Source organism: Arachis duranensis, chromosome 4 (assembly GCF_000817695.3).
Source record: "Arachis duranensis cultivar V14167 chromosome 4, aradu.V14167.gnm2.J7QH, whole genome shotgun sequence".
Lineage (NCBI taxonomy): Eukaryota > Viridiplantae > Streptophyta > Magnoliopsida > Fabales > Fabaceae > Arachis > Arachis duranensis.
The window spans coordinates 68,089,632-68,102,843 of record NC_029775.3 but is presented as its reverse complement, the minus strand read 5'-3'; the positions used below and the strand labels follow the sequence as shown (position 1 = coordinate 68,102,843).

The 13,212-nt window shown below is 37.9% G+C and overlaps 1 protein-coding gene across 1 annotated transcript; it reads left to right on the top strand.

Moving 5' to 3' along the window:
* The first annotated feature begins 9,268 nt into the window (after positions 1–9,268).
* On the top strand, positions 9,269–9,946 carry LOC107484723 (uncharacterized). The gene has a single exon (XM_016105265.1). The coding sequence runs from the start codon at positions 9,269–9,271 to the stop codon at positions 9,944–9,946; it is 678 nt and encodes a 225-aa protein (XP_015960751.1).
* The last annotated feature ends 3,266 nt before the right edge of the window (positions 9,947–13,212 follow it).

Below are 13,212 nucleotides of genomic sequence, written 5' to 3'. Positions count from 1 at the left end.
GCGCGGGGACAGAGGGCTGTCCGGTCGTTCTCCGGTGTCAACTTCCTCTTCTTGTTCTGATGTAGCGTGGTTATTGTTGGGAGGGTCGTCCGCCATGGCAAAGGGATGACTTCCAGGTCCCCGGCAACGGCGCCAATGTTCCGAGGGTTTACCTGAAACGTGCAGCTCGGTCGTCTGGAGAGGCCCGAGGTGGGGGTTTGGCGACCCGAGCTTGATATGTGGAATGGTTGGTGGTTGTACCTGCAATGACACTCCGATGCTTAAGTTAGCATGGGTCCAAGCAGATATGTGTAGATGTGGAATGAATGCCATACCTGGGTGCTCCAGTGTATTTATAGTAGTTGGCCGTGATCTTCCCTGGATAAGATATTCTTATCTTATCTTATCTTTGGGAGTTTGATCTCTATCTTTGTGGAACCGCCTTTTCTAGGCCTTTTCGGCCTTTAGGTTTGGGCTGCGTTCCTTTTGATGGGCCTTCCTTGCTCTTTGTCCGAGGTCCGACCTTTAGGTGTGAGCTTTAGGACAAGGTCGGACCTCTTACGAATTTGCCGAGTTGGAGGACCCCGGTCAGGGTATGAACAAATCTCATGATGGATATTGATGAGCGGATATTTTATACGCTTTTGACATCATTTTCATATAGTTTTTAGTATGTTTTGTTTAAGTTTTATTGAGTTTTCATAGGTTTTAGTGCAAAATTTACATTTTTGGATTCTACTTTGAGTTTGTATGTTTTTATGCAATTTCAGGTATTTTCTAGCTAAAATTGAGGAGCTGGAGCCAAAGTCTGATCGAGAGACAGAGAAAGCACTGTAGATATTATCAGGATCTGACCTCCTTGAATTCGAAAGAGCATTTCTAGAGCTAAATAAGTCTAAATGGAGCATTCTCAATGGCTATGAAAAGCTAACATTCAGAGCTTTCCAGCAATGTATAATAGTTTATGCTTTGCTTCAGAATTGAACGCCCAAAACTGGCGTTCAACGCCAGCCTCCTGCCCTATTCTGGCGTCCAACGCCCAAAGGAGAAGAGACCAGCGTCCAATGCCCATAAAGGACCCCCTAGCCAGCGTTCAATTCCCTAGAGGCCTCCTAGCACGTGGATCTCAATCAAGCTCAGCCCAAACACTCACCAAGTGGGCTCCAGAAGTGGATTTTAGCATTAAAAGACTTTTTTACCCTTCTTATGTAATCCTTAGTCATTAGTTTAGTATTTAAAGGACAAAGATCACCCTTGTTCAGGACTTTATGCCATATTTTTGAATTCCACATTGTATTTTCTATCAGTATGAGTTTTTAAACCTCCTAGGTTGAGGGGAGGAGCTCTGCTGAGTTTTATGAATTAATAAAGTACTACTGTTCTATCTCAGTACGTGTTTGATTCTCTATTCTAAGATGTATATCCATTCTTCATCATTATGAATGTGTTGAACTAGCACAAGGTTATCTTATTCTACAATGGTTCAGAGTGAGTCTTTCATCGGACAATGATGAACCACTAGTTTGATTATACATCTCCTAGACGGCTAATCCACAATTTCATTGGGGACTTCTCAAGACACCAGTTCAGCCAAGGTGTGGGAAGATTATAGTCTTTATGGTAAAGGCTAGAACCAAAGGTGCAACATCCTTGGATCTGGAAGATTTGACCTTGTCTGTGGTGTTTTGAGTAGGATCACACAAGAGAATGAACTGCAGGAGCTTCACCCTCAATCAGACTGGATCCGTGTTAACCTTGGGGTTCAGATCTGGAGGAGCATTGGCGATCTTGTAAGAAAGGCATTGATCACATTCAGCCTGCTATAGAAGAAATCATTTACAGTTGGAATAGACAGTAAGACCAGATTAATCCTGAAGAACAAAGCATCTCCAAGCCTTAACCATCTTCTTAGCATTGTATTCACCATCAATTGAGTAACGTTTTATTTATTTTCTTTTTATGCATTCAAACAAACAAACAACTTTTCTATCCGCCTGACTAAGATCTACAAGATAACCATAGCTTGCTTCAAATCACAATCCTCGTGGGATTGACCCTAACTCACTCAGGTATTACTTGGACGACCCAGTGCACTTGCTGGTTCAGTTGTACGAAGTGTGGGAATTCGTGCACCATGTTTTTGGCGCCATTGCCGGGGATTGTTCGAGTTTGAACAAACTAACAGATTATCTTGTTTCTTAGATTAGGTAATTTCCTTTTCTTTATAGATATAGTTTTATTTTATCTGAGTCTTTTATTTTCTTTTCAAAAATTTTTCAAAAACCTTTTCTTTTCTTTATTAATATTGATCTTTTGTTTGAGTCTTTATTCTTGTTCTTGTTTGAGTCTTTTTTGAATTTCTCAAGTCTTTTTCCTAAAAGTTTTAAAAAATAGTGTCTTTTATTTGAGTCTTGTGTCAATCTTTAAGTTTGGTGTCTTCTTGGATTTTTCTTTAAAATTTTCAAAAATTTGTGTTTGTGGTTTTCAAAATTTTTAAGTTTGGTGTCGTTTGCATGTTCTTGCTTTCAGTGTTCTTATTTTTCTTCTTGTTTTGATCTAACTTTTTAAGTTTAGTGTCTCTTTGTGTTTTTCTTTGCAATTTTCGAATTCTAGGTGTCTTAGATCTAAAAATTTTAAACTTGGTGCCTTTTTGTTGTTTTTCTCTTTCTTCATTAAATTCAAAATAAAAAATTAAAATATCTTTTCTTATATTTATCTCAATTTTCGAAAATTACAACCAATTTTTCAAAATTTAATTTCAAAATCATTAACTTATCTTATCTTAGTTTTAAATTTCAAATTCAAATCTTTTAAAAAATCATATCTTTTTCAAATTACTATCTTATCTTTTTATCTTTCTTTAAAATTCAAAAATTTTATCTTATTTCAAATTCAAAATTTAAAATTCAATTTCAAAATTTAAAATTTAAAATTTCAAAATTCAAATTTCAAAATCAAAACTTTTTCAAAAATCTTATCTTATCTTAATTCTAATTCAAATTCAATTATCAAAATTCAAATTTTAAAATTCAAATTTCAAAATTTTAATATTCAAATTTTTTCAAATTTTCAAATTTCAATTTTAAATTTCAAATTTAAATCTTTTTCAAATTTAAATCTTAAATTCAAATCTTTCTTAATTATTTACTTGTTTTCTCTTTCTTCTTTCTTAAAACTTCCTAACTAATTCCTCTCTCTCTTCTATTTTCGAAAATCCTTCTTCTATTTCTCTTTCCTCGTTTTCAAAATTTTTTAATTAATTTTCAATTCTTTTTAATTAATTAATTTTTATTTTCGAATTAAATCAATAAAAAAATAAAAACAATAATATTTTAATTACAATTTATATCTTTATCCTTCATTCTTCTTCTTCTTCTACCTTTCTTCATCATGAACCCAAATGGGAATGAAGAGTTTAGAAGAACTCTAGGGTCTTATACAAATCCCACTGCTGACTTCTATGGAAGAAGTATTAGCATACATCCCATCAGAGCAGTTACCTTTGAACTAAACCATCAACTCATTATTTTAGTGCAGCAAAACTGCTAGTATTCTAGACTTCCACAGGAAAAATCTACTGAGTTCCTGGCAGTTTTCTTAAAGATTGCTAACAAAGTACACAATGAGGGAGTAGACCAAGATGTCTACAGATTATTGCTCTTTTCTTTTGCTGTAAAGGACCAAGCAAAGAAGTGGTTAGATAACCAACCTAGATCTAGCTTGAAAACTTGGAAACAGCTAGTGGACAAGCTTTTAAATCAATACTTCCGTCCAAGGAAATTAATCCAGCTAAGACTGGACATCCAAGGTTTCAAACAAGGAGATAATAAATCTCTTCATGATGCCTGGGGGAGGTATAGAAAGATGCTAAGAAAATGTCCCACTGAAATGTTTTCAGAATGGGTACAGCTAAATATCTTTTACCATGGACTTTTAGACATGGCTAAAATGTCTCTGGACCACTCTATTGGTGGTTCCATATATATGAGAAAGACCATTGAAGATGCTTATGAGCTTATTGAGACAGTTACCATTAATCAGCATATGTACTCATTTGCTGAGACTCCTATGAAAGGAGAGGTTAAGGCAATATCTACTGAACCTAACCCTCCAGAATAAGATGGCCCATTAACTCAGCAACTACACGCCCTTGTCCAGCAAATACTAGAATTACAAGAGGCTGTGTGAGAATATAGAAGGCAGCAATTATCCAAATAGATAATAGAGGAATGTCAGGCTATGCAACTGAGGAGTGGAAAATACCTAAAAATCCAACCTCAATGAAACAAGAGATCAAAGGAAGAAAAGCTAACAGAGGAAAACTACACTGCGGTCCAAGACATCTCTGAGGGTGTTGAACGCCCAAAGAAGAATGTCATTGGCGCTTAATGCCAAGAAGTGGTATTCATCCTTGGCGTCGAACGCCCAACAGGGGGCAGTGCCCCTGGCGTTGAACGCCAAGAAGGGGGTAGCAACAAGGGTGTTGAATGCTCAAGCAAGGGTGGTCATTCACCTACTGATAACAACCCCCTAGGCAAGCTAGTAACCCCCCTTCCAATACACAAGGCACTCAGCCTCTATCAACCAAGATTGATGAGTATAAGGCCAAGATGTCATTCCCTCAGAAACTTTGTCAAGCAGAAAAAGATAAACAGTTTGCCCGCTTTGCGGATTATCTCAAAACATTAGAGATCAAGATCCCTTTTATAGAGGCTCTTGAGCAGATACCTTCTTATGCTAAGATCATGAAGGACATCTTAAGTCATAAGAAGTATTGGAGAGAGATAGACATAGTCCTCCTCACTGAAGAGTGCAGTCCAGTCATTCAAAACAGCCTACCAGAGAAAGTTAAGGATCCTGGAAGTTTTATGATACCATGCACTCTAGGGAATGCTTGCAGAAGGAAAGCTCTATGTGATCTTAGAGCAAGCATTAACCTAATACCTGCTTCATTAATAAAGAAGCTTTGCTTGACTGATGAAGTCAAACCAACCCGCATATGCCTTCAACTTTCTGATGGTTCTATTATGATACCATCAGGAGTGGTTGAAGATATGATTGTTAGGGTTGGACCCTTTACTTTTTCCACTGACTTTGTAGTGTTTGATATAGATGGGCACAAAAGTGCATCCCTTATCCTAGGGAGACCCTTCCTAGCTACAGGAAGAACCCTCATTGATGTGCAAAAAGGGGAAGTAACCCTAAGAGTCAATGAGGATGAATATGTACTGAATGTTGTCAAAGCTATGCAGCATCTAGACACCCCAGAGGAGTGCTTGAGCATTGACATCATCGACTCTTCGGTGGAAGAAGTAAACATGGTTGCCAGACTCGAGTTGGAGGAAGCAGATGAAATAAAGGAGACTTTAAGTACTCCTAAAGAAGACGATAAACCTCCAAAACACGAGCTCAAGCCATTACCATCCTTCCTGAAATATGCATTTCTGGGAGATGAAGACACTTATCCTGTAATCATAAGCTCTGCCTTAGAGCCACACGAAGAAGACGCACTAATTAAAGTGCTCAACAATTACAAGACCGCCCTTGGGTGGACTACAGGTGACCTTAAGGGTATTAGCCCAACCCGATGCATGCACAAAATCCTGCTAGAGGATGATGCGAAACCAGTGGTACAACCACAAAGGCGACTGATTCCAGCTATGAAGGAAGTGGTGATTCCAGGGCATCTTGCCTAGTTTTACAAGCCATTTTGAGTATGTTTTAGGTTAGTTTCATACATTTTCTTAGGCAATAAGCAAGTATTTGGTTAAGTATGCATTCATATCTTGATTCAATCAAACATTTTGAATTCTAAACATTTTTATGATAATAATGCAAGGATTGAATGATATAATGAATAATGCATTATCTTATGATTAGAGCAAGACTTTGATGCAATTGGTTTGATTAATTTCAGGTAAGAAGAAGCAGAGAAGAGCCACATTAGTAGCCACGTTAGTGGCTGAGTTAATGCCACTAACGTGGGAGAAGGGGGCAGCTTGGGATGTTATTGGTGAAGTTAACACCATTAACGTGAGCAAAAAGAAGAAATAGCCACGTTAATGGCCACGTTAATGCCACCAACGTGAGCCATTAATGTAGAAGAAGGAGGTATCTTGGGACGTTAATGGTGAAGTTAACACCATTAACGTGATCGAAGAGTAAGGAAGGCCACGTTAGTGGCCACGTTAATGCCACTAACGTGGGCATTAACGTGGAAGAAGTGGAGGTTGGGACGTTAATAGTGAAGTTAACACCATTAACGTGATTGAAGGGCAAGGTAGGCCACATTAGTGGCCACGTTATTGCCACTAATGTGGGCATTAACATAGGCTTAAACCAAGTTAGTGCCAGTAATGGCTGGGTTAACGTGATTCTGAGAGACTATGGGACGTTAGTGACCACGTTGGTGTCACTAATGTCTTTGAGCCAGGAATTTGTACATCACGATACTCACACTAACGGCCTAACTAACATGACTATGCCTAACTTAAACTCCTTCAGCAAGTTGTACAAAGCCCAATGAGTTTATTAACTGCTTCAACTAAGGCCAAGGGCCTACCTCCAGAGACTTGCAGACTCAACTGAGGATTAGAGAAGTAGTATATATAGGGACAGTTTTAAACTAGAAAAGGGATTAGGACCTGGGGGATCCAGGATTGTAGTTATACTTGTATGAGACCTGGGGAGGTTGTTGCCAAGAAGATTGTCTATAAGCTTGTGGCTCCTCCCAATCTTGATTGTTCCATCCTTGATGCATATCCTCATTGTAGCTTCTATTTCCTGCAATATAGTTTGAACCAAACTCATAGCCAAAGGAGTGAGAATTCATAGTAGCTAATAAAAACAAAAACTAATAAAAATAAGCAACAAAGTCCTAAAACTAACAAAAACTAAGAAACAAGCAAAAAGCAAATTTTCTGACAACAGCGCCATTTTGATGAGCAGATTTTTGTGTGGTCTAGAATTTTACAATAAATTCTTGTTGCAAGTATAGTTTCTAAACCAACAATAATCCTTTCATACAAAAATATTTGGTTGTTACAAGTAACAAACCCCTAAAAATAATAACCAAAGTATTCAAACCTCAGGTCGTCTCTTAAAGGAATTACAGGGAAGTGTTCTTGTTATTGGTTATGAGTTGTATATTTTGGGGTTTTGGATTAAGAGACAAGAAAAATAAATTGCAAAGGAGAGAAAATAGCAACTATAAAAGCTCTTGGCAAGGTATGAGAACTAGAAGTCCCATCCTCGTTATCTTCCTCAATTGTGACATCAATTATTCATTGCTCCCACTTAGTTAACCTCTAACTATGAAGGAAAGTCAAGTGGATGAATCAATTTGATTCCTCAAGTCCTATAGTCAACTCCTAAGGAAAGACTAGCTTTAGTGGAATTCAAATCAATTAGCAACTTTTAATTATCAATCAACAAAGGAGTTTGATAACTCAAGAGTCACCAATTAGTCAACCAAAGCCAAGAGGAGAAAAATCTAATCTAACATCCTTCCAAGCATTTTGTCAAACACTTGGTAGGCACAAAATAAAAGTATAGAAAACTAACAAGGAAAATAAATCTAAACAACCAATTGTAAACATAAATAACTAACAATTAAAGAGAGTAATAATAAACATAGAGAACATAAATATCATTAAAAGAAACCAAACGTAACAAGAGATCATAAACATAAAAATGGTGGAAAAGGGAAATTAACAAGAGAAGAAGATAAACTAAAGTAATAGAATAAATAAAAGTAGAAGAAAACTAAATTAAAGGAACGTTGAACCTAGATTTGAGAAGAAATAAATCTAAAAGTAAGATAAACCCTAAAACCTAGAGAGAGGAGAGAGCCTCTCTCTAGTAACTACATCTAAAACCTAAAGTGTGAATAATGAGAAGTGTGTGATTGATTCTACTCCACTCCCAGCCTTTAATCTGTGTTTTTGGGCTTGAAACTGGGCCAAAAATAGCCCAGAAATCACCGGGGCAATTTCTAATATGTACAGCATGTGGCTCCGTCACGCGTATGCATCGCCCATGCGTACGCATCGCTTGTCTGCCGCACTATCCACATGTACACGTGATCCACATGTGCGCGTTGCCTAACTGCATGGCAACTATGAAAAATTGTATATCATTTCCAATCCCTGGATGTTAACTTTCCAACGTAACTAAAACTGTCTCATTTGGACCTCTGTAGCTCAAGTTATGTCCGATTTAATACGAAGAGGTCAGGGTTGACAGCTTAGCAATTCCTTCAATTTCTTGTTATTCCTTCCACTTTTGCATGCTTTCTTTCCATCCTCTAATCCATTCCTGCCCTATAAATCCTGAAAACACTCAACAAACATATCACGGCATCGAATGGTAATAAGAGAGGATTAAAATTAGCTAAATTTAGGGCCAAAGAAGCATGTTTTCAATCATAGCAGAAAATTAGGAAGGAAAATGTAAAACATGCAAATTATATGAATAAGTGTGAGAATAATGTATAAAATCCACTAAAGTAAGCACAAGATAAACCATAAAATAGCGGTTTATCAATGATGGAGAGAAATTAGGTTGCAGCAGTCAATACTCAACCACCAACTCAAGAAGGGGTGAATGCAGAGGAAATGTGTGATTGGGAACAAGCCAATTATGTTGGAAACTCATCAAGACAACCCTATGATCCACATTTCAAAACCTACAATCCTGGTTGGAAGAACCACCCAAACTTTGGGTGGAGAAGCCAATAAAACCAAACCCAAGACCATAGGCCTTAAAACTCCAACCATTACAACAACTCCACCTATAAACACCCCAAGCAAAGACCATATCAAGCCCCACAAAACACCTCCTTTCAACATCTATATCAAGCACAAAATAGCCAACCTCAACCTCTACTTTCCAACCCAACATCCCAATCATTATCTGAGGATAGAATCTCCCGAATTTAGACTTTACTTGAAGAACTTTGCAAGGAGTCTAAGGATAACAAGGCATTCAAGGAGGAAGTAAGGTCCAATATACAAAACCAGGGAGCTGTCATCAAGAAGCTTGAAGCATAAGTAGGTATCTCTCTCAGCAAATTCCTAAACCCACTGACAGCATCCCAAGTGACACTTAGAAGAATCCAAGAGGAGAAACAAGAAATCTGAAATGGAAAGAATGTAAGGAAATCACTCTAAGGAGTGAAGAGATCTTGGAAGAAGAACCTATCAAGCTAACTGAGCACAACAAATGGTCCCCAAAGGAGAAATTGGAAGAGACAGAACAAGGAATTAAACCTGCACAAAGGAAGGATCCAATGGAGAAGAAAGTCTTGGAACCAAAAGCAACATTCCCTCAAAAGCTCAACGGTGGTGCTAAAGAGAAGAAGTATTCTAGGTTTCTGGACATATTTAAATCTCTCCATGTCAACATACCTTTCATCAAGGCCCTCCAACAAATGCCTTCATATATCAAATGCATGAAAGAGTTGCTAACCAAGAAGAATCCCCTGAAGGTTGAACAGACAGTAGTGATGACTAAAGAGTGCAGTTCCCTTATCCAGAAAGATTTACCTACAAAGAAGAGGGACCGATGGAGTTTCCACATCTCTTGTGTTATAGGGGATACAATGATTGACAGAGAATTTTGTGATCTTGGAGCAAGCATAAATTTAATGCCCCTGTCTCTCACGAGGAAGCTGCAAATCAATGAGTTGAAACCCACAAACATAACCCTTCAGTTGGCTTACAAGACCCAGAAACAAGCATTAGGAGTGGTTGAAAATGTGTTGGTGACGGTAGGGAGGTATTTCCTCCCTATAGACTTTGTTGTTCTTGAGATAGAAGAAAGCTATCTTCCTCCAATCATTCTGGGGAGACCATTCTTAACTACAGCCAAAGCACTCATCGATGTTGAGAAGGGGGAGCTAATATTGAGAATACATGATGAACAACTCACCTTTTATGTCTTCAAAGCCTCACATGAGTCTGAATAAGAAAACATATGCCTGAAGGATGATCATGAGGAAGCAATTGTGGAGGAATCAAGCAGTAAGTCACAAGCAGAGCCTCTGAAGGCTTCTCTGGTGGAAAAACAAGAAATCCAAGTGATACAACAATAAAAAAGATCCAAAGAGGAGCTGAAACCACAAGATTCAAAAGGGATAATCAACAAGGACCCTCCTGACACAAGAATCACTGAAGCACCACTTGAAGGAAAGAAGAGATTTGAGAAGAAGGTGCCAAGGGGATGGAAAAACAAGAAAATCCCTACAGAGAACTTCTCTCCAGGGAACAAAGTGATATCAATCCAACAGCCACTAATCCCACCTCACTTTCCTATAATCCCATCTTAGCTACCTTAAGTGTACACAATCAATAGAATCCTCTCCTTAGAGCATGTAAAAATTCTCAAGGAAGAAAGTGGAGATAGATTCACCATGAAAGGAGAAGACCTGAGGCACTACCACCTCCCTGACAAGGGCCAACCGTCAAGCTAATGACGTTAAAGAAGCGCTTCATGGGAGGCAACCCATGCTTTATATCCTTTTGAGTTTCTATTTTAATAGTAGTTAATAAATTAGTACTCATGATAATCAATTCAATGGTGACAAGAACTTAATTGAATTCTTACGTAAAACACATAGTGAAAAACAAGTTTGGTGAAATCTCATTCAAAGATGCAATTATATGAGTTGTATGATTAATTTATGAACCTTGCTTTGAAAAGAGTTTTTGGCTGAATTTCAGGTGAAAAAGAACAAAAAAGGAGAGGTACAGATGAATGCTACATTCATTTGATGAATGCTATGTTCACAACAGACGCACACGCGTACAAGACGCTTATGCGTGGAGAAGCACATTTGGAGATCCACGCGTACGCATGCATAGTGCACATGCGTGGGTGAGGGATCAACGTTCTCAAGCCAAGAACGTAACGTTCACTCTGAATGAACACATGCAATACTTTCAGAATTGGAATTTGAATATGGTTACCGATGCGCACGCATGCATGATGCGCACGCATGCATGATGCGCACGCGTCGATGTGACGATAATGGTGATTGGCGCAAACGCGTACATGATGTTGGAGTGTAGAAGTGGTGATTTACCATCCACGCGAACGCGTAAAGGACGCACACTCGTGAGGAGTGTTCATGGCACGAACGTAGCATTCAATTAATGAACGCTATGAAGGACGTGCACGCACGCATGGTACGTGCAAGCATGGTTGAGATTGAAGACAGTATCAATGCGCACACATGTAGTACTCGCACGCGTTGATGGTATAAAAATGCAAGGGACGCGTACGCGTGGGTGCCCGAACGCTCCGTTCTCAAAACGAACGGTACGTTCTCCTAGAAGCACTCTATTTAGCCAAAATGTGTCGTACTGATTGCAAATGAGAAAGGCCCACTTTTAGATCATGCAAGTACACCTGAAGACTCACAGAACTCTTGTATAAATAGGTGGTGACTTGACTTGAGAAAGGACTTTTTGGACTGGGGAACTTTTACACACTTTTAGCTTCTAGAGACTTTGGAGTTTTTACTTTTGTACTTAGTTTTATTTTCCAGTTTTGAACTTCCATTCTATACTGAGCTATGAGTAGCTAACTTCCCTCTCATTGGGGGAGGGAGCTCTATTGTACTTGATGGATTAATTGATAGTGAAATTCTTCTTCTCTTCATCTTCTTTTTGATTTGCTAGAAGGAATTTTGGTTTTCATTCTTAGTGTTTAGTCATCTTGGAAAAGAGGCTGAATACAACTTGGGTTTTATGTGAACCTTGGAAGAGGGATCATAAAACCATGCTTGAAATTCCCTCTCACATTGAGTACAGTGACATGAAATCTACCCAATTAAATGGATCTATGATGATGTGTGGTAAAATCAGGGACCAAGCCTATCTCTATTCATGAGCAATTAGACCAATAAATTGGCTGATTATCAAGATTTGAGAGATTGAATCACCAAGGAATTAAGGTTCAATCAATCATGATTGCCAAGAGGTCAATGAATTACATGATTGAAGATGAGATGATCTGATTTTAATCCAGAGAGAATAATATCTCCCAACTCCAATGAATTTTCCCCATTCTTATCTTACCCATTCTTTACTGCTTTCTTTACTTTCTGTTATCATCCCACTTCCCATTTACTTTTAGTCATTTATGTTTATGCCATTTATCTTCTTGCTCTTTACGTTTCTGCACTTTATAACTTTCTTTTATTTTTAAGTCATTTATCATTCTGCTTTTAGAATTCTGTACTCACAATCACTCTTGATTAGCTTGACTAATTGATCCATTAATTAAAGTTTCTCAAATCTACCAATCTCTATGGATTCAACCGCACTCCTAGTAGGTTATTACTTGACGATATTTTGGTGCACTTGCCAAAGAACGAATTCATTTATTAGTGAGTGAATTTTGGTCATCAAGTTTTATGGCGTCGTTGTTGGGGATTGATTTAGATCGACAATGATTAAGTGGGTGATAATTCTAGATTAAGCATTTTTTTGTTTTTGTCATTTAAGTTCTTTTAATTTTATATTTTCTACTGATACTAAGGTGTTTGTGTTATTTTCTCACTAAGAAATTCTCATCTGTGACATGAATTTCAATTTTCATTGGTAATTGTGTTTTTCCAAAATTCAAATGGAGTTCACCTTATCTTTTGATCAAACAAATTTCATGGGATATTGTCCACCATCACAATATGATTCAAGTCATTATCCTAATGGTGGCTGGGAATATCACCAAGAAATGACAAATTATGAGCAATCCACCCAGTGGGGATATGCTCCAGAGCCACGAAAAGATCAAGAAAATTTCAATGGATATTACCCAACACCACAAAATAATTCACGTCATTATTTTAATGGTGGATGGGAGTATCAACAAGAAATGATAGAGTATGAACACCTCTCAGAGCCACAAGATGACTTATATTGTGATAACAACCACTCATATTGTGACTGGGAGGGTCAAAACCAAAGAGATCTTAATGATCCATATTCTGTTCATCAAAAGACATCATCACTGGAGTGTGCTTTCAATAAATTCATGCAAGATTGTCTCCCAATGCCATAAGATGATCCATACTATGATGAATTCAACAATTCTTCAATTTTTGCTTGGGAGGATCAAAATCAAAGAGCACTCAATGTGTCATACTCCATTAATCAAGAGCCATCATCACTTGAGCAATCCTTCAACTCATTTATGCTAAATTGTCCAACCTCACCTCTCAGTTTCTCA

Excerpts from the sequence above, each read along its gene's own strand:
- LOC107484723 (XM_016105265.1), top strand. The coding sequence starts at position 9,269 with ATGGAGAAGAAAGTCTTGGAACCAAAAGCAACATTCCCTCAAAAGCTC.